This window comes from Hippichthys cyanospilos, chromosome 8 (genome assembly GCF_059441005.1).
Source record: "Hippichthys cyanospilos isolate Australia breed blue-spotted pipefish chromosome 8, RoL_Hcya_1.0, whole genome shotgun sequence".
Classification (NCBI taxonomy): domain Eukaryota; kingdom Metazoa; phylum Chordata; class Actinopteri; order Syngnathiformes; family Syngnathidae; genus Hippichthys; species Hippichthys cyanospilos.
In genome coordinates this window covers 11,820,961-11,840,200 of record NC_142376.1, presented here as the reverse complement: position 1 = coordinate 11,840,200, position 19,240 = coordinate 11,820,961, and the positions used below count along the sequence as shown (strand labels likewise).

Here is a 19,240-nt window from a genome sequence, read left to right as displayed (position 1 = left end):
AGTTGTCATGCCGTGCTTCCTGGAAGACTTTCAAAATAAAAGCATTTCGAATACAAGAGTCCCTGACGTGCTTTGTTCGTTAGTATGTGTTACAACATAACAGTATTTATACTTGGAAAATACATTTATTCACAGAATAGATAGCAAAGGACTGAAGTGACACTTTTGAGTGCAGGAAAAGTTCACCAAATTAAACACTTGCAGGTTAAATTCTCAGTGTTTTTACACAATGAAGTTTTATATCGTGAAAAATCTCTCAGGGTTTTATTGTGGTCACAGCTCCAATCTTTCACAATTTGGTTTAAAAAAAAAAAAAGCAGTGAAAGCTACTAGTGTTAAATTCTTACATACAGATGACTATTGACATTCTTTAATTGTTGCTGATGGAACATTTTGAGTATTGGATGAAGGCTGCTGCGTGGGAAACGAGTGAGCCGCTCGAGGAGCTTGTAGCATTACAACATTCACGCGTGTCTCCAGTGACATCCACCTTACAGAAGTGATCACCTAACACAAGTTTGTTCGTCAAAATGTGTATCCTCACTATTGTGTTCCTATGGGACCAGCATGTCCACGTTGGCTTTCCTCGCAGTAAAAACCCTTCGTTTTATAAGACGTGATTGCCTTTGCGGCATTGCCAAGGCCTGAAAACACAAAAAAAGTTGTTCACATTGTTTTCTTGGGAGTCGTTTGAGAAGGAAACTCATGAAGCAAACTAAAGAAAGATTCCTGGCAGGTAAATCATTACACGCTTCCTGGTAGTGTTTGCACTCCCAATACATTACATTTTATTCTCTTTCATATATATCCCAAACTCTTATTAAAATGAAATAAAAAAAGTTTGTTTTTTTTTTTCTTTTAAACTCGCTGCTGTGTGTACACAAGCTCTGCTGCGCATGTTTGCGATGTCCCTTTTCAGCAGGTAGAAGCGTCAGTGGTTTTAAAAAGAAATGTTGGCAGGATTCAGGTGGGGTGTTATCGTTGAAGATCATCTTAAGGAGGGTGAGACAGTCTGCTTCACATCTGCTCGGCTCCTCAGGCTTCCTCCTGCTCAGGGAAGTTGAGGATCTTGCGGTGGGCTTGCCGCATGTACTGCTGCTGTTTGAAGTACACTTTGAAAGACCCCTTGATGGCCACAAAGGCAATTCCTCCCTGGTGAGAAAATGAGTTTTAGCACATACTGACATTTTATATAGACATTTTTTTTTATAAAAACTGGTATCACATGAAATGGTGTTTTTTTTTTTTTTTTTGTGGGTCCACGCACCAGGATGGTCCTCTGAAGGTTGGAGTTGACGCTGCTGAACATGAGCTTCCCGACGATGGTGGCGATGGTGGGGAACACCAGCGCGCCGCAAAGGATCCGGGTGGCCGACACGTGATCGGCCAAAGGGCTGGCCTCGGCTGGGATGCGAGGGACCGGGCAGCCGATCCCTGCGGAGATGAACGTGCTGACTTTGACTTGTGACGTCGAAAAAGAGACAAAGCCGTTTGTCGCTCCTCATCAAAGTTTACTTCAGTGACATCGTCAAATTTTGACAGTATGATAACCTTGAGCGATCACCCTGTCACAAAATTAGAGCTCTATTTTTTTTTTTTTCATATGTTTTTGATGAAACATGAGCACTTAACATTTGCCATGTTTTGAGAGCCATCTTGTAAAAAATCCTCTCAAACAATGGTGGCATGTTTTCAAATTAACTTCTCATGTTATCACCTGTAACCCTTTACAATTATGCAGAAAGTAAGTTTGTTTCACTAGCATTAGCATAAACGTGTGTTTTTGATTAGAAGTGAGCACACACATTTGCCGTTTTTGAAGTCGCATTTTGACAGCCATCTTTTCAGATCCAAAAAGGCCAGTGTGTGCTAAGCTTCGTATCTTGATTTATTTGTTTAGACATGCAAACGTGTCATGTCCAGCAGCATGCTTCTTAGGTCCAACGGGGTGAAGACAAGAGACCCCTTATTCTCCATGCACGCCAAGAGGGTTAAAAAACAAAACAAAACCCAGCAACTGCCATAGAGACGGCTTCTTGAGTCAACTCGGCAAGCAACCAAACACAATCTGCTCCATTTAAATGCCCCCTTGGGTCAATTAAGAGCAAAAGAAAATCGCTCATTACCGGTTACAGACAGCATTAGCGGGTATTGAAACCTTGACTTTTCAACACCGCGGTAAACAGTCAACCCGATTATCGGCCCATGCCTAAAGCCCACAGACTATATTTAATGAAAACCTCCTCAGCACTGTGATTTCTACTACAGCATAAAAAAAGACAAATCTTACCGGGGAAGATGTTGTTGAGGATCTGCAGTTTATTGGAGTACTTCCTCCACAGGCGCAAGACGTAATCTTCCCAGCGGATCATCTTGCCGAGGATCAACATGACGGGGATGGTGGGCAGGCCGATGAGGAGGAAGAGAGGGTCGGCCCGCTCCATGACATCGAGACCCTCCTTGTGGCCCACCACCTGCGGGTAGGACAGAATATCAAGCACAACATACTTCCACCGGGCTCGGTCACTTCCACTTTTATTCTTGTGATGCGAATCTTTTTAAAAAAATAATCAGTCCGAATTTGACTGCTAGCTTTTTTCAAATGACAAATCAAAGCGAAACAATCGCAGCTTTGTTGGTCAGACCTGCATGACGGTGACAGCGCCATACGTGACGGCAGTCCAGTATATGGAGCCCACCATGATGCCGGCAGCGGCGAAGGGTCCGGCTTTTGAGATGAGTCGATCAGCCAGGTCCAGTACGTAGACCACAGGCCCTGGTGAAGACAAATGTGATCCTCATCAGCCCAAATGAAAACTGTGGTACAGTATTTATATATTCTAATTCAAAACTTGATTTCCTTTCAAATATATCATACGTGGATGAACCTCAAAAATGGACGGTTACAACAATTTGAATGTTGCTTGGTTGACATCCTGACTTTTGAGAAACATGCTTAAAGTGTTGGCAAGTCTTTCAAAGTGCCATAGCAAGGAGTAACTGAAGAAAAAGACATTGAGTTCACATTTTACAGGAAGTGTTGAAAATCCACTGAAAAATAAATTCCCGCACAAGGCAAGGACAGTAACATCTGTCAAAGTTTCCTTGTTTTATTATTGCTACTTGTGTGTTTGAAGACTTTAGTGTCACATGTTTATATGCCATTTTCGTACGTCCCATTCACCTGCCACGCATGTTTTTGGAGAGCGGGAGGAACCCGGAGGGAGCCCACGCAGGCTTGGGGAAAACATGCAAACTCCACAAAGGAAGGCCGGAGCCAGCTGAAATTGAACTCGGGTCCCTTTAACTGTGAGGCGGACGTGCTATTCACTGCTCCACGGTGCCGGTCACAATGAAGTAAAATGAGTAAGAAACAAAAGTGTTCGATAAGGGGAAAAGGAGGACTCGAGAGACAGATGATGAGCCTAGAATTCGATGAAAAAGAAAGCTTCTGGTCAGCAATGCCAGGAGTCTTACTTGAATTAAGGATTTCTTGCTGTACGGACACACAAACTGACAAGGAACGGATTCTGGACCTATTTGTTACCAAACGAGGTGAATCTGGCATGGCTGTGCAAAAAGAGCTCGCAAATGACGGCAGCCTCAAAAGTATGTTTGAGGCTCCTGACATCCCACAAGAAACAAGCTGAGGGCTCTCATTAGTTTGCTGTTAATGGTGAGTTCATATTTTATGCGAAACCCCCCGGAAAATTCTCATGCTCATACAAACATTGAGCTCTTTGAAAAGAGTAACATGACACTTTAATATGTGTAGTTAGTACAAACCCATCTCCTGCCAGCCTTTTAAACATCGCAGAGCTATATATTTTTTTCTTTTTCCTTTAACTACACCAGTGGTTAAATCCAGTTAATCTTGCAATGCTTGAGTGCATTTATTTGTCTTTTTTTGATGACCGGAATTCCTTCCACTTCTCTCCCTGCCTGAGCTGGAGGAAAATGGGTCGACCCCTTAATGATCCGCCAGGAGGATGGCGAGCCAGGCATTTCATTACATGCACTGACAGCTGATTTTGTAATTAAGATAATTAAAAAGGGTAAGTGCTTGGGTAATATGTGCGTGTCAGGCAGACTGTTGAGCAGTTCTGTTGACGCCGTGCGCACAGGCTGACTGCAAAGGAGGAGCAGCTGAGGACACGCCGTCCTCTGAGCCGTGTTGATGGGCTTTGGCTCTGCAGCAGGTGCTGATGGGAGTGCCGCCGCACAGGAATACGAGTGCTCATCGCTTCTTGCGCCACACTTGTCCGACAATAAACAAAAGCTGGGTAAATAGAAAAGCTGATATGTGGCTGTGGGGCTTCGCGGCGGGGAATCTGTGGAATTGAGATGAGCTCGGCAGGAACCCTGAGAAGATGACGACCCCCCCCCCCCCCCCACTCTCATTAGCTCCCTCCCCCAAATTGAAAGCTGTCATCAGTGTTAGCAAGCTGTAAAATCGCTATCACTCTGACATCTAATTAAGGCACAGCATGTGCAGTCAAACAAGGACAATTTTATCATTCACACAAGTAAAACTCAACAGGATGGCTATACATGAGCAGAGTTATCAAGTATTTGGCGTACATAAAGGCTACGAGGAAAAAGCAGAGTCACTGCAGCAGTGATGCGGCTGAACTGCTTTCAACTCACCGTGCTGACGTTAATAGAACAGAAAGCCCAGTTTATCTAATTAATTATACAATAAGCGTTCATTTTTAGTCATTATGCAGGGTCGCTGTATTGCCACTCGAATGTTTATTATGTATGTTTTAGCAACATGTGAGCTGAAATTGATGGCTCGGATGATGGGTTAGAGTCTATTTTACAATATCATCTCTTTCAATGGTGTTGTGCCGTGGCATCTTATGCGGACTGGGGTGCCACGAAGATACCAAAAACGTACCATCCAAGACAGTGTCGGTCATAGGCGTGCTGCTCAACCAGTTGCAATTTTCCCATGTTTTCTTTTGTTGCAAAAGAGTTATTGGTCAGCATGACATATGTGAAAAACCGCTTAACTACCAGAGAAAATGCCTTTCATGAGACACATGTAGGGTTGGGGGGGAAAAAGTTGACTAAGTTGAATTTAAAAATATTTTTACCTAACAATATCTGCCTTGAAGCTCCGGAAACATGTTTATGCCACTGTTTTTCACACAGACGTACACAGTGATGAAATGGTGGCAAGAGTGAAAGACTCAATCCAAAACTTATCTTAAGTTTGGGAGAGTTTGCAATTTGCAAAAAGTGAGAAAAATAATGATCAAGTATTAAACCGCTTAAAAACCTTTGAAGGAAAAAAAACACGTATGTAAAGACGGTCTTGACTTATGGTTCAATTACTTGTCTTGGTGCACTTTGGCAGAGTGGCTGATACTATTGGTGTGCTTCAAAACACATTACTGATTTGATACTAAAGACAATAATAAGCACATAGAGCTTCCCAAAATGAAAAGAACTCCCCCAAAAGTACGAGGGCTGTATTATCCGAGAATATAACCTATCGGAGCAATCTACCGTACAGTGGCTCGGTTTTAGATGTACTTTAACCAGTTAAGGAGCAGCCAATCACAAAATGGGGCCAGTCTGCAAGTCAAGAAGAGGAGCAAGTCAATAACCTCATAGCTGCTAACAGGCAGCTCCATTCTCAAGTGTAGATAAGTAGAGAGTAATGCATGTGTAATGCGCATATACTAATGTATGTGAACTAAATGGTAGTTATTGTTTGTTGACCTTAATCGGTAATTGCCGGTTGTGCTACTGCAAAGCGAGATTGAAGACTGGTTAGCAAAGGCCAATTTTGTCTGTGTCTAAGAAAAACTGTATATCCAAAAAATAATAGGCAATTCGTAGTTATATCCCAGCGAGTGGCTGGCAACCAGTCCAGGGTGTCCCCCGCCTACTGCCTGAAGACAGCAGAGATAGGCACCAGCAAGCCAGCAACCCTTGAGAGGATAAGCTGCTCTAGAAAATGGATGGATGACTCACATTCAACTTTAGAAGGGTTAAAGAAAAAAAAAACAACAACAATAGGGGTGGGGGATTATTACTAGCCCATGAAATAATCAATAGGACAGTCAATTTTATAAAGCTTGGATAATGTAAGATCCTATACACAGGCTGTAACAATTCATTAACTCAACAGAAGGCTCACACTACTTTTCTTCAAAGCCTTTATGAGCTGTTTTATTAGCTCACACTTGACCTAGTTTACCTTCCAACTCCCTAGTCCCAAACCTCTGGCAATACCCAGACTTGACACCAAACTGTAGGACTTGGAAGACTTTTCTATTTGAAATCAACACAAGGTAAATCTTTTCTTTTCCCAATAGATTAATAAGGTGAAATGGTGAAAATAATGTGACCTTGTAAATGATATCATGATTCCAAATGTTTTTAATCGAAAAAAAATGTAGCGATGGATTCCAAACATTATAATGTATTCTGTGTTGGGCCCGACAGCTCATTTAATCAGCTGATATTATCTCTTTTCTCAAACTAAAATGGTGGACCACTCCCTCTGTAGACAGTTTGCAATCTTAAGGGCCGGCATATCAACCCCTCTCAATAAAAATTACGACATAAAAACCACCTTGCCATTGTATGATTTATTCACTGTGGACGACTGGTTGTTCTCAACTGATGAGTTAATTGGTTATCCATAAAACATCTGAATCGGCGCCAAGAAATTCCATATGGGTCGGGGCCTAATTTCTAGTGGCTATTAGTCTAGCGAGTCTTCTAATATTTGAGACGGGATACGAGTGGCCTCGATACAAAATAACAAAGACCCTAAAGTGGGACTTCAAACATTGATGAATAGCATACAGCAATTCAGCTAGCCTATTTGATTTCAACTTAGTACTAAGGCCACTGTTCCATCATTGAGGCTTACAGCCTGTGGATCCATAAAGCGTCCCTGACACGATGAACAAGATGGCGGACCCAGTGCCCATCAGGGGCGGCCACACGTTTTGAAGGTGCTCTTATGTTACAAGCTCTAAAGCATTCCAGAGCTCAAACTCTCTTATTAATTAGGAGTAAATTACACAATTAATCAACTGTGGAAGTCATGCTTGAACATTATCGCTCAGCTCAAATGCTCAGCTTTAAACAACTTTGTCAGTGTTAAAATTGGTAGAGCAGTAATTATGAGTTCCTCTGGGACCTCAGCACCAATTAATCCTGATGATTAACGCTTTCATCTTAAAATAGCAAGCTTCCAGCCAAGTGCTAAATATCACATTCACCAGGTTATTTACTGGGGCGTAGGAGGTGAGCTGAAGCTTCTGCTTATAGCACCTACATGAGTGACAGCGCAGCCTTGGTTTCTATAAATATAAATGAACCTTTCAGGCTTCCTGCAGACAACATTGTCTTGAGGCCAGGTCTCATCTCACGTTGCAGCATCTTGCTCTTTGAAGATAAAATTCGAGTACCCCTGTGGCTGATGGCTAATTCAGGAACAAGTGTGCTTAATTAGCTCTGAATATGTGTTTTGAGGATAAACACTGTACATGCACCCTTGTACCAATGCCTTACATGCGATTGCAGGATATGTATGACCAGAAAAATGGATATCAAGCGAAATATGGATATCAAGCGAAATTTGGTGAGTTCAGCAGGCTTGGGCCTCGTGTATTTTTTTAACATCTGCTATAAACCTGTAATAGCAGATATTTAAAAATAACAGGCTCACGTTTACAAGTCAGGGTAATTGAACTTGTCAGTTCTCCCAAACATCATCACCGCTATCAACATTGAACAACCTACTGTTTACCTACCTACATTATCTTTATAAAATATACACTACTGACATATAGCTTTTGCAATAATGACTTATATGAAAGTCTAGTATTGCTACCAAAAAGGCATGGAAAATAAAATACAATCATGTTACTGAAATTTGTAATCCTGCTGCTTTTTTAACCAGCCCTTTTGGCTCGACACTTACCCAGTTTGGGGAAGACAATTAGATACTCTGCATTGCACTGCGGACAGGCCACACGCGCTGTGCTGTTGCCACGCTGCTTCTCGTCCACCCAGCGCTGTAGGCAGACCTGGTGGACCCACTTGGTGGAACCCCGACAGCGACATGGACGCACCCACTCTGCTGTGCGGTCATCTTCATCTGTTGCAAAGCATACCCAGCAACTCCTAAAAGAAATACATGATGACAGACCTGATGAAGAAAATGCACAACCTGAAATGTCAAAAAGGAAAGATGGGCCGATTTAATCGATTATGGCCCTTTAAATTATAAGCCAAATAAAAAATAAAAAATTCTGCCAAATGTCTGATATCTGCCAATTATTTTGACTTAATGTTCTCTGACAATTTACACCAGCTGTATACAACTAACATTGATATTATTATTTATAGCACATAAATCTGTTTCGTAACCTCGTGTCCTTATCAATATACTGTAACAAAATTTTCTGATGTCATTTTTAAGACCTGTCATTCAAAACAAGGAAGCACATGTTATTTTTTTACAAGCAACAATGAGGGGAGCAATGCAATGACGTTTTGCAAAGAATGGACCTGGATGAAACTACTTCACACACAGCATAAACACAATTTTTTTCCTCTTAATCGGCTGATCAATCCGTAATTGATATTGTTTTCTACCAAAATTAGGTTTGAAGAAAGGGTGTCAAAACTCATTTCAGACCAAGGGACACATAGAGGAAAATCTATCCTCGAGTGGACTGGGTTGGTTCCATTTTCTGTCCTCTGAAGCGAAAGGCAAAGTATTTTGCACATGCCTGGCAACTTTTTGCTTCTACTTCTAAGTTACAGTACTGATCTTGGCATTGCTTGTAAAAGTAAGATTTTGTTGTCGATGTATTATGAACAGCAGACTAATGGGTTCAGTTCTCATAATTTTGTTTAATAATTTACAAAATCATCCTGCAGACCAGATTACACCTCCCTACGGGCCAGATATGGTCCATGGGCCACATGTTTGACACCAGTAGTTTAAAGTATTTTTGGCCAACAAGCTTGTTCAAACATACATGCAGGTACGTTCAAATGTATTTGCAAATACGTTCAAATCTACTTGCAGTTCAGCGGAGCATAGTATTTAGCATAACATTCAACACAGTAAATACAACTGCCAGTCACCTCCTTCTTCAGTTGCAACAGGCCCACTGTAGTCATCCTCGCAAACAAAATCACACGAGACACGTGGGGTAACAACAATTTGTGTTTGGTCTGAACCTAGAATAAGCGGCAGAGATTGCTAACTAACACATGTCAATCTGTATGACCTATATTCATACTATGGTCAACTGTTCTCAACGTGCCACAAAATTCTCTTTAGGGTTGTGTCAACTACTTGACAAAGTCGGCGTTTGTAATTTTAACCTGGTGTATTTACAAGGTCGATTATTCATTTTACTCATGGATACTTCTACTTAAACTAAGGAAGGAGTAAATCTGTCATCATCTAATTTTGAGCTCACCAGAGGCAAGTCACTAATGTGACTTGTACATTTATTGCAAAGCAGAAGCTGTGACTAGGGAGCTGAAAATGTCTCAAGAATGACAACAGAGAAAATGGGCACAGTTGGGTACAAAGCACAGTGCTCCCGCAGAGTCATTTGCTCCTATTCTGGTAACCCAGCCTCACAGCAGGAATAGATTTAATAAACCACGAAAATGCAATCCAAAACTTGAGAGTGAGACTGTAGCTCACCTTTTGCTTCTACATAAGCTAACAGAACCCTAGTAAAAAAAAAAAAAAAAAGTGCCTCCGTTTGAAAAATAATTTGTTTTGTAAGGTAAAATACATTCAAGAAATGGTTGATAAAAATGGAGTACTTGCACGGCAGCTTCGGACCTGTTTCTGGTGGAAAATATGGAAGCAAATGAGCTTCAGTTTTCCCTTTATTCCATGTTAGTGGGATCTGCAGAAAAACCTAATTTTTGAAAATTGTGCTAACATTGGGTTTTTGTCAAATTACTTCTTCTGACCAATTTGAACACTTCAGCTCAAAATTTAAATAAAAAGGCAACATTTTTAATCTTCTTGTTTTGTTTCTTCTAATTTTCACATTTTCTGAGTGATTCAAACCATTTAAAATTTTAATTGTTCATCTTATACCCAGAATTGTCTTCCCCAAATTCCTAAATGAAAGCAACAAATCTTATTTTTCCCGCTTTTTACCTGTAATTTTACAATTTTTAAGACAGATTCTCAAGTTTCAAATTTAAACAGTTTAGTCACCTTGACCAATATTTTTTTTTTCAAAATCTCAAAATAAAAGCCAAAAGGTGAAATGATTTTTTTTTGTTCCTGTAATTTCCAATTTTGACTGTTTCCAAAAGTTTCAACTTTAAACTGTTCATCTTATTCATAATTATTACTCATATCCCTACTACCATATACCTTATTTACTTAAGGATTTACTGTATAACACTTCCATATCGTTCAATATCTTTCCACCGTGGATCCATAAAGTGTAAACGTATAGTGTATTGCGCGAGCAGCACATTGCTCAGTATCCATTCATTAACTTGCATTACACATAATCCAAATTCTATTCCATGATACCAAATCATTCCCACATCATTCCTCATGCTACCAAAACATAATGATTCAGCTTTCAGTATTCACGCGATATTTCTCCAGAAATTGCTTCATCTAGTATTGTAAATACAGTTAATCGTTCAGAACTAGTTGACAATATGGAATTATTATTATCTATAAAATCTGCAGACCTTGTTCAGCATTTTTTTTCAGGCAAACTGTTTTTGTCCTTTAGGGTTCTTTGAAAGTCATGTCTGCTTCCCTTATATGGAATTCTAATCCAATATTTTGTTAGCAGACATTTTTTGTCATCATGGCATACTATCATTTTAATACTTTGATGACACTATCAAATGCTGCAAAATGAAAATGCTGCAATACTCGAGGGTATAGCTGTTGCCCTTCATTTAGCTGAGATCAGGAGAAATGAAACTAAAGACAGGCGACAGGAAGACAGCAAAGCAGAATGACACTGCAGTAAAACTTCTGAGGCAAGCAGCATGTCACTTTTAGAATGTTTATACAGTATCCATCCATCTATTTTCTGTACCACTTCATCCTCCCCACCAGTGTCGCAGGTATGTTGAAGCCTATCTAAGAGAGGTGAATGGCGGGGTCCACCCTGACAGAGTTGCAAGCCCATTGCAGGGTACACCCAGATAAACAAGCATTCACACTCACATTCACACATATTGACAAGAGGCTTCAATTAATTTGCCATGCTTGTTTTTGGAATGTGTGAGGAAGCCAAAGTACCCAGAGAAAACCCACATAGAACATGGAAACTTGTCACATTAAGACCAGGCCCCTAATTTCAACCCACGATCTTTGAACTGTGAGAGGAATGTTTTAAACTGTTCACGCAAAATGCAAAGACTTGCATGTAAAAAAACTTTGATTTTATTTTTTTTTTTTACCTAGATTGCTCATAAAAGCTAAATAGTTCTGTTCATGCTTAAACTCAAACATACCAAGAATTGAACAGTCATTCATTGACAATGCCAGTGTTGGCGGATGAGTGGTTGGCACGTGCGGTTCACAGTTAAGGGGCCCCTTCAATTCCAGCTGGCTTCGGCCTTCCTTTGTGGAGTTTGCATGTTCTCTCTGAGCTCTTATGGGCTCACTCTGGCTTCCTTCCACATTTAGAAAAAAGACATGTTTGGCAGGTCTAACTGATGCCCTAAATTGTCCTTAGGTCTTAATGGGTTTTTTTTGCCACTGTGTGCCCTGCGATTGGTTAGTCCAGGTGCCCCCCGCCTACTGCCCAAAGACTGCTGGGATAAGCTCCAGCAACCCTAGTGAGGATAAGCAGCTAGAAATAATGGAAGGATGGATCAAAGCTGAACATTTTGTTGATATAGCTGAAAAATTAGACGTACTAACTAAACATTATGAGTTTATAAAGCTCAAAACATTGTCATCATAACTGAACATGATGAGTTAGTACAGAGTGTGATTTTTGAATATTTTAACCTATTTTAACTAAATATCAAGCAAAAAAGTGGTCGGATCAATATGTACATGTATTCTCGTATATCACTGAATGTTGTGAGAGTCAGCATCCTAGCTGAATGATTTGCAATGCCATTTTCAGGTAGTAAAACCACTTAAAAAAAGACAAACATGTGTCTTGAATTTGAAGAAAAAAAATCATATTTAACTTTTCACTGATAAAAAGTTCAGGGAATGCACCTATAAAACTTGTGGGGTTCAGAAACTCTAACAAGGTTAGGAACCACTGACTTAAAGGATTGAAGCAAGTGTATTACACTGGGGAACAGTGATGTTGAATACACAAAATGTGATCATGTCATGTGGTTGAACACAATAAAATCATCTGGATCCAGATAAATGCTTAAGTATGTTCTAGTTAAAACTGGATTGGATGCTTTCATTTCATGAATCTATTTGACAAAATGGAATTGAGTAAGTGCAATCCAACACTTCTTTTTCAATATTTAAGTCAGAGGAAATCAAATATTTATATGTTCATTGACAAAGTGGAAAAATAACCTAGCTCTAGATCACTGGGAGCTAAGATAGCATGTGAAGAAAATTGTGAAAGGTCCCACAACATGTTCTTCGCAAGTTGCACAAGTGAAACGACAGCCTGAAACAAGCCCAGATAAGAGCTTATGGAGTCTCATATTTGTAAGTGATAGTGGATTACACAACTGTCCAAAAGAAAATGAATAAGATGCAGAACTTTGGAAGAGGTAAAATTATTAACAATGTAGAAAAAACAGTTTCCTTTGTGTGTCCCTTTGTGTATGTGTTTTTTGTAAAGTTTCACACACGAAATCAACAAAAAGAAAACACTATAACATATGTATGCCATGCCAGTTGCTGGCCTCTATTAATTAAGATTAAGTTAATACATATCTGGCTCTGATCCAAAAATGCATTGAGAAGCACCCTTGTATGACTACACTTTAAATATAAAACTCATGGCAAGGGGTCTTTAATGTTTGCACATAAAACACAGCAAAATTCTAGTGTGAGACACTTTTTCATTTACAGACTCCAAAGTAGTGTTGACATGTAAACCGACAGTCTTTTGCAAACATATAAATGGGCTACACAATCGCAACGTTCTCCTTTGGAAAATGCTTTGAGAAGCCTGATGACAATGAGGCAACACTGTGTCAAAATACATTTTAGTGGGAAAAAAAATTGTGGATTTGGCACCTGTTCAACACTCAACCTGAAGATTTAAATTCTGGTCAGACGTAGGAGCACAATAATGCTGATACATCATTTTTACTGGCTTCATTTAATAGTGTCCTTTTTATTACAATGTTGTCTAACACATTCTTCACTGGCCAGACTTGGTTGAGAATCATGGATTCAGTTCCCACTATGTGACTGTGACTGTCTCTCTCTGCCCTGCGATTGATTCATGACTAGTCAGGTGTGCATAATTTTATTTTTCCTTTAAGAGGAAGTCAAAGTGTTTCTTTGCAATAATATGCTCACTGCGGCCCACTACTCTAAAAACAGTGTTCGGATTAAAATTGTATTTAAAGGAATATAAATTAAGCATCCATCTCTAAGTCCATCTCTGGGGGCCATTTAGTCACTTGTTGTCAAATAAAGAAGGCATCACAACTGTTCAGAGCTCAGGTGCCCAATCAAAGCTCAATCTGCAAACATATACACACACACACACAGTAAGTATTCCCAAATATGGACCCGTCAAGCGGAAATTCCTGAACCCAAGAAAAAACAAAACAAAACAAAAAAAACGTATGCATTAAATTTCTGACGATTATATTACATTAACGATCGATTCCATGTAATGGAACTTCCGGAGCCCGGAACCTATTCAGAGGACAACTTTAGCGCGAATACAGAAGTTCACACTCCGTATAACGGAGAAGAATACGCTCCTCATTTATTAAATCTAATATCATCGGCTCCAAAACGGCAACGTGTAAGTGACTCTTTATTGTTATGCGTTTGGCTGTACTTATGAATGATTTGAATGTGATTCATTTACGTCCTGTAGATCAGGGAGTCCATAAGTAAAAGAACGGAAATGACCGTGGAAGAGTGACCGCAAAATACATCTGATTAAGCGTAGTGGGAAACGCTCGGAGACGGAAAGACTAAAATCTACAAGACTTTGAAAAACAAGGTATTCATTCTTGCTCTGTATTTCTGGCAGTTAACTCTCTAAGATGAAAATTCTTGTGCCTGGACACACAAGAAAAATCAGACATTAGCGATGTTCAACGGGACTATTACTTGCAATTAGCAACACAACTGTATGATATGCAGGGAAACATTTTCATAAAGCAAGAAATTAAGCTAACACAACAATTTAGGCAACAAACAAATAGGAATGTTCTTTATTCTTTTTTAAAGTTTCACGCACTTCGCTGCACCTGATTATTTTTTTTGCTGTTTTACACTAAGCTGTAACCTGTATAAACACGGTAAAAATAGTTGTTAAATGTTGATTTATATTGCTTTTTCTTTTGTAATTAAAAAAAAAGGGTACACGTTTTGGTTTTGATTTGGTTAGGTTTTGGTTTTTATTTTCATGACATTTTTTCATAACCTGGGAACTCCCTGATTTTTTAAGGGACAATGTGAAAGATTTAGACCGTTTTTCATTAAAAATGAATAACTCAAATGATTATTAATGTAAAAAAAAAACATGCAAATAAATGTGTTCTTAACGAGCAACAGTATGTTTTAAATATAATCGTACGTCTCGTTGTATTTATTTTTCCATTGACTATTTGTGTTATATCACATTAATTTTCATCTTGTTTATATGTTATTGTGTTTATGTCTGTCCATGGCTAATAACAGATGATTTCATGACACATACGTGGCTAACTTTAGCATGCCAGCCAGACACTCACCTGTCGAGATTCTGCTGCAAGACCACCGCTTCTTCGTCCGCCATTGTCGAGGGGAAAAATGTGTCTTTCAGACGCCGTATTGGTAGAGCCGATGACTAAATTGAATGATAAACACATGAACGACAAACCCGTTTAGTCACGGGCACTAGGGACTGGTGCTAGCTAAGCTAGCGACGAAGGCCTTCCCTGTTGACGCGAGTCGCCAACTATTATCTAACCTACTACTAAGCAAAAATCTATTGATTCGTGGCCATTGCCCGCTATCTATCACTTCGTTGTACCCCGCACACTATCAGAAACAACAAACATCTTTATTCTGGCTAAGGCCTAGTAGTACCGTCACTCATATTACCACATAGTCGTGACCGATTGACTCCGATCGGATGACAGGCGGCTGTGAAGCAACGCAGCACTGCACGGCCATGTCTGATGGCGTCATCAAAACAGTACTTTCCCACGTGACACACCGACCTCTACGTGGGAAATGTAGTTTAAAGGGCACGGTCTCAAACTACTGTACTGTAGTCTTGATATTTAAGAATGGATGTGAAATGTTTTTATTACAGCTTAGTAATCATAAATTACAATCACAATACATCTATGTTTAACATAACCACTAAAGTGAATTAATCTTTTTGGAAATTTTGACATATAAAAAAAAAATTGCATGTATCCTTTAATATATAATATAATACATAACATTTGTATATCGTACTTTCAAGATTATTGCCGACGTTCGGTATACAAGGAAATATTTAATTGTAGTTCATGCCAGCGCTTTAATTTTATAAACTACAATTCCCAGAGTTCTCTACGGCATCATCCATGCGCCGCAGTCAATCAGCTGTTGAAGCAACTGCTGACTACCTCGGAACAAGGGTTGCTCGTTTGTCATTTCTAAACCTAGGCGAGGGAAACAGATATATTTGTCATCCGAGTCCCCAAAGGGTGAAGAATCAAGGTAACTTGGCGACAGAGTGACAAACGGCTGTGGTGCATGCTGCTGGTGTTGTTTTGTGATAGGGACACACATATGGATTAAAGGGGGATTTCAAGGCAAGGCAAGCATGAAATGTATCGCACGTCTGTATTAGTGTGCGAAAGAGCTGTTTGTGAACTCATGCTGTGGCAATGCGTCTTTGGGTGAGGACAGTTGGGCTGTTCTGATGACCTTGGAAGCGTAGCTCTTGAGGGAGAAATCGTGGATTAACTGCACGGGTGTATGCAACGCAGGCTGTTGCGATTACATTGAAATGTAATTATTGAAATGACACAGCTGAAACGATGTGTACATTTGTTTTGTTCTTGTGTTCCGTATCCGGTAGACAAATCAATGTCTCTGCGCCTGGATGTTGTATATGCAATAATATTGCCAAATTTGTAAAGACTTTTTTGAACACCGCTTGGCGTGACTGCTTTTGTTTGTCGCCATTTATTGAACCAAAGTTGGGTGTATTTGTTTCATTTTTAATCCAATTATGCAAATGGGTGGTGGTGGTAATTGTAGGCCACGGCAATACATTAATTAAAATGGTTTCAATGAAATGTGACGTATATTTTTCTTGTCACTAGGAAAACGCATAGTATAGCGGACGATTTTATTCAAACGCGTCGTTTTTTGTTTTTTTTTCTAGCGCTCCATCTTTATCATTGCGGACCCCCACCAACTAGTGCACTATACAAGCCTTCGCAGGACGTCTTTGCACCCTTGGCTTCGTGAGCTACCTCATACAAGTATATTCAGAGCATACACGCCCGGATGCATGCGCATTATTAAAGCATTCCATACGCGTCATTGTGCAGCATTTAGCATGGACTGGTAAGCGTGTCAATTCATGGCTACCCCGATAACTAATTACCAGTCACGGTTCCTTTTCTTATTATGGGAGGACAGCTGTATTTACTGACGTATGCAAATGAGCACAGGGGAGGTCCTATGCGCACACACATTTCAGTTTCACGTTGCAGTTTTGAGTTTCCTGCGTGGAAGGGGAAAAGGCAACGTGGCGACAGCGGGTGGATGGCTATCTCCACGTTTATATTCTCTGTGTAATTCGTGGCACCTATGAATGTTTGTGTTATTCTTGATAAGTGCGTTTCCTTTCGATTATTGGTTGGTCACCAAACGGGCTTTGCACTTGCATGGTCCTGCTAACGCCAGAGCCTCGCCTGAGTTGTTCCACTTGGACGGGCGCGGCAGCCCGGCAATTGCTGCATGCTTGGCTGAAATACAACAATTACATGTTAAAATACATGTGTTTTGCAGCTCTTCAAAACATGCAGGATGATTTACTGATGGACAAAAACGCAACCCAGGCTCACCATCAGCAAGCTCCGACGCAAATAGACCATCCTCCCTCCGCCAGTACCCCCCCGACCCCGTCATTGGAGCCCTCGTCCTCATCATCGGGGTCCGAGAGTCCGTCGACCGGGAGCAGCACCGCGGACAAAGTGTCGATGGAGTCCCCGATCCTGCCTGGGTTGAACTTCCACCAGCAACCACATGAGACCGAAGGTCCCATTTCCTCCCCGTCCCCCTCCTTCGGGAGCTCTTGGTCCACGGGAAACCCTAACGTCGTGGACGAAAGCTTTTTCCAAGGAATACCCTCCGTGAACGGGACGATGCTTTTCCAGAACTTCCCCCACCACGTCAACGCAGTCTTCGGGGGTAATTTCTCCCCGCAGATGGGACTCGCCCACCAGTCTCAACCGCATCAACAACCGGCGCAGCAGAGAAGATCCCCCCTCAGCCCTAACCAAGGCCCCTTCCCCCAGAGAAACGCTTATCAGACCATCATGAACGCCGCTAAAGGGTCGTCTTCCCCTTTATCGTCACCGGCTTGGAACAATCACCAAAACGCAGGGTGGAGCACCGGCTCCAACCACCCTTGGAGCGGTTTGCAGGCAGGCAGGGATCCGCGCAGAGCGGTGGGCGTCGGTGTTGGAGTTCCTTCTCCCGTGAGCCCAATTTCCCCCATGAAAAAACCTTATGGCAGCAATGTTATTGCACCCCCGAAATTTCCAAGACCTGGTCCCCTTGCCCCCAAAGCCTGGAACGAGGACGCTGCTTTCAGGACTGACAGCAATATACTACCTTTCCAGGTAAACACACTCCCACGATATGGCATTATTATTTATACCATTTGACATTCCAAGTCACCTTAATATTCATTTTAGAATAGAATAGTCTTTTATTGTCATTTTAAAAACATGAAGATATAAAAAGAAATTCTAAGGCTCAAGTACAAGACAATCATAAATACATAAATAAAAATGATGTGCAAAAATGCAATTGAAAAGTGCAAACCACCGTTTTTTTTGAAGGCGATAAGGCAAATATATATTTTTCAAGATTTTGTGTGATTTTGTGATTTTGTACCCTCGAGCGAAGTAAAACAGTAACACATGTGCTTCATGAAACTGCATTGTCCCATCACTGCACACTAAGAAGGAAAACAATATAAGACCTGACTGTTTTTTAAACAATTACTTTAGAATTATTAATGTATTTTTTTGGCATATCAAGAAAAGCTTTACAGTATATACACTAAATAGCTACTATTTATTTAAAGTAGCCTTGGTGACACGTTTAGATGTCAAGTTTAGAAATTTTGTCATGGGCCACTGAAAAATGCTCTGCGGGTAGGAAATGGCCCTCGGGCCATAATTAGGACACCACTGCTGTAATGTTTAACTGGCACATGACGCATTCAGTGTTATGCTGTGTCTTGCGTGAACAAGAAAATATAACAAAATGCAATATCCAAAATATTCACACTGTTTTGCCAATGATTGAGACACAGAATAATTTCACTGAATGATGGCAACATTGCAATGAAGCAACATCTTCCATTTAAAAACGTAGTGATCTAGCAAGATACTCATATCGCTCTCCAAAAACTGTTTTGATCCCAGCTCATTTTAGATTTCTAATGAAAACTTTGTTGACATGCAAGATGTTTGTGTACTCCGCTAAGGCGTCATATTTAATATTCAGGAGCATTTACATATCGTGGGATAAAAAAAATCAGGTCGAAAATTTTCTTTACAATAATATTTTATACTGCCTCACTTATCTAAACACATCATTCTGAGGCAGCCATTTTGCCATTGCTTGGGACTTAAATTGACATCACACACAAGTAGCAAAATGACAGCCCCCTGAGATGGATAAAATTGAGTGGAATTTGCTGCTTAGTTCATATTCCACAAACACAATATTAATCAGAATGCAAGGGTTGTACTAGTGTGAGGGCATTGAACATAGTAGAATTGTAAAAAATATATAGGTACGTATTTGACTTGTCCTTTGAAGCCGGTGTTCACTCCCAGC

At 40.4% G+C, this 19,240-nt stretch overlaps 2 protein-coding genes and 1 long non-coding RNA gene across 6 annotated transcripts in view; 2 read left to right on the top strand and 1 right to left on the bottom strand.

Annotated features, from left to right (window-relative positions):
• Positions 1–105: 105 nt before the first annotated feature.
• On the bottom strand, positions 106–15,331 carry marchf5 (membrane-associated ring finger (C3HC4) 5). Of its 2 annotated transcripts, XM_088422333.1 has the most exons (7): positions 15,260–15,331; positions 14,908–15,002; positions 7,952–8,154; positions 2,646–2,776; positions 2,291–2,474; positions 1,268–1,434; positions 106–1,152 (listed from the first exon to the last, which is right to left on the bottom strand). In XM_088422333.1, the coding sequence occupies exons 1-7, from the start codon at positions 15,329–15,331 to the stop codon at positions 1,036–1,038; spliced, it is 969 nt and encodes a 322-aa protein (XP_088278459.1). In that variant the 3' UTR covers positions 106–1,035. The 2 variants fall into 2 exon arrangements, with proteins under 2 accessions (XP_088278459.1, XP_088278458.1); XM_088422332.1 differs by lacking the exon at positions 15,260–15,331 and having other exon boundaries at positions 14,908–15,246.
• LOC148420160 (uncharacterized) lies at positions 6,202–9,701 on the top strand. The gene is made up of 3 exons (XR_015866497.1): positions 6,202–6,305; positions 7,552–7,609; positions 7,931–9,701. It is a non-coding gene; the product is annotated as an uncharacterized LOC148420160 (long non-coding RNA).
• Positions 15,332–15,732: 401 nt separating the features above from the next.
• The window catches only part of cpeb3 (cytoplasmic polyadenylation element binding protein 3), a 34,216-nt gene continuing 30,708 nt past the window's right edge, over positions 15,733–19,240 (top strand). Inside the window, exons 1-2 of one of the 3 annotated variants that reach the window (XM_088422231.1) lie at positions 15,733–15,868; positions 17,174–18,009. In XM_088422231.1, the coding sequence (XP_088278357.1) occupies positions 15,733–15,868; positions 17,174–18,009 (972 nt within the window). Of the gene's footprint in view, positions 15,969–17,173; positions 18,010–19,240 lie in introns of all 3 variants that reach the window. The other 2 variants (XM_088422233.1, XM_088422232.1) reach the window with 2 other exon arrangements.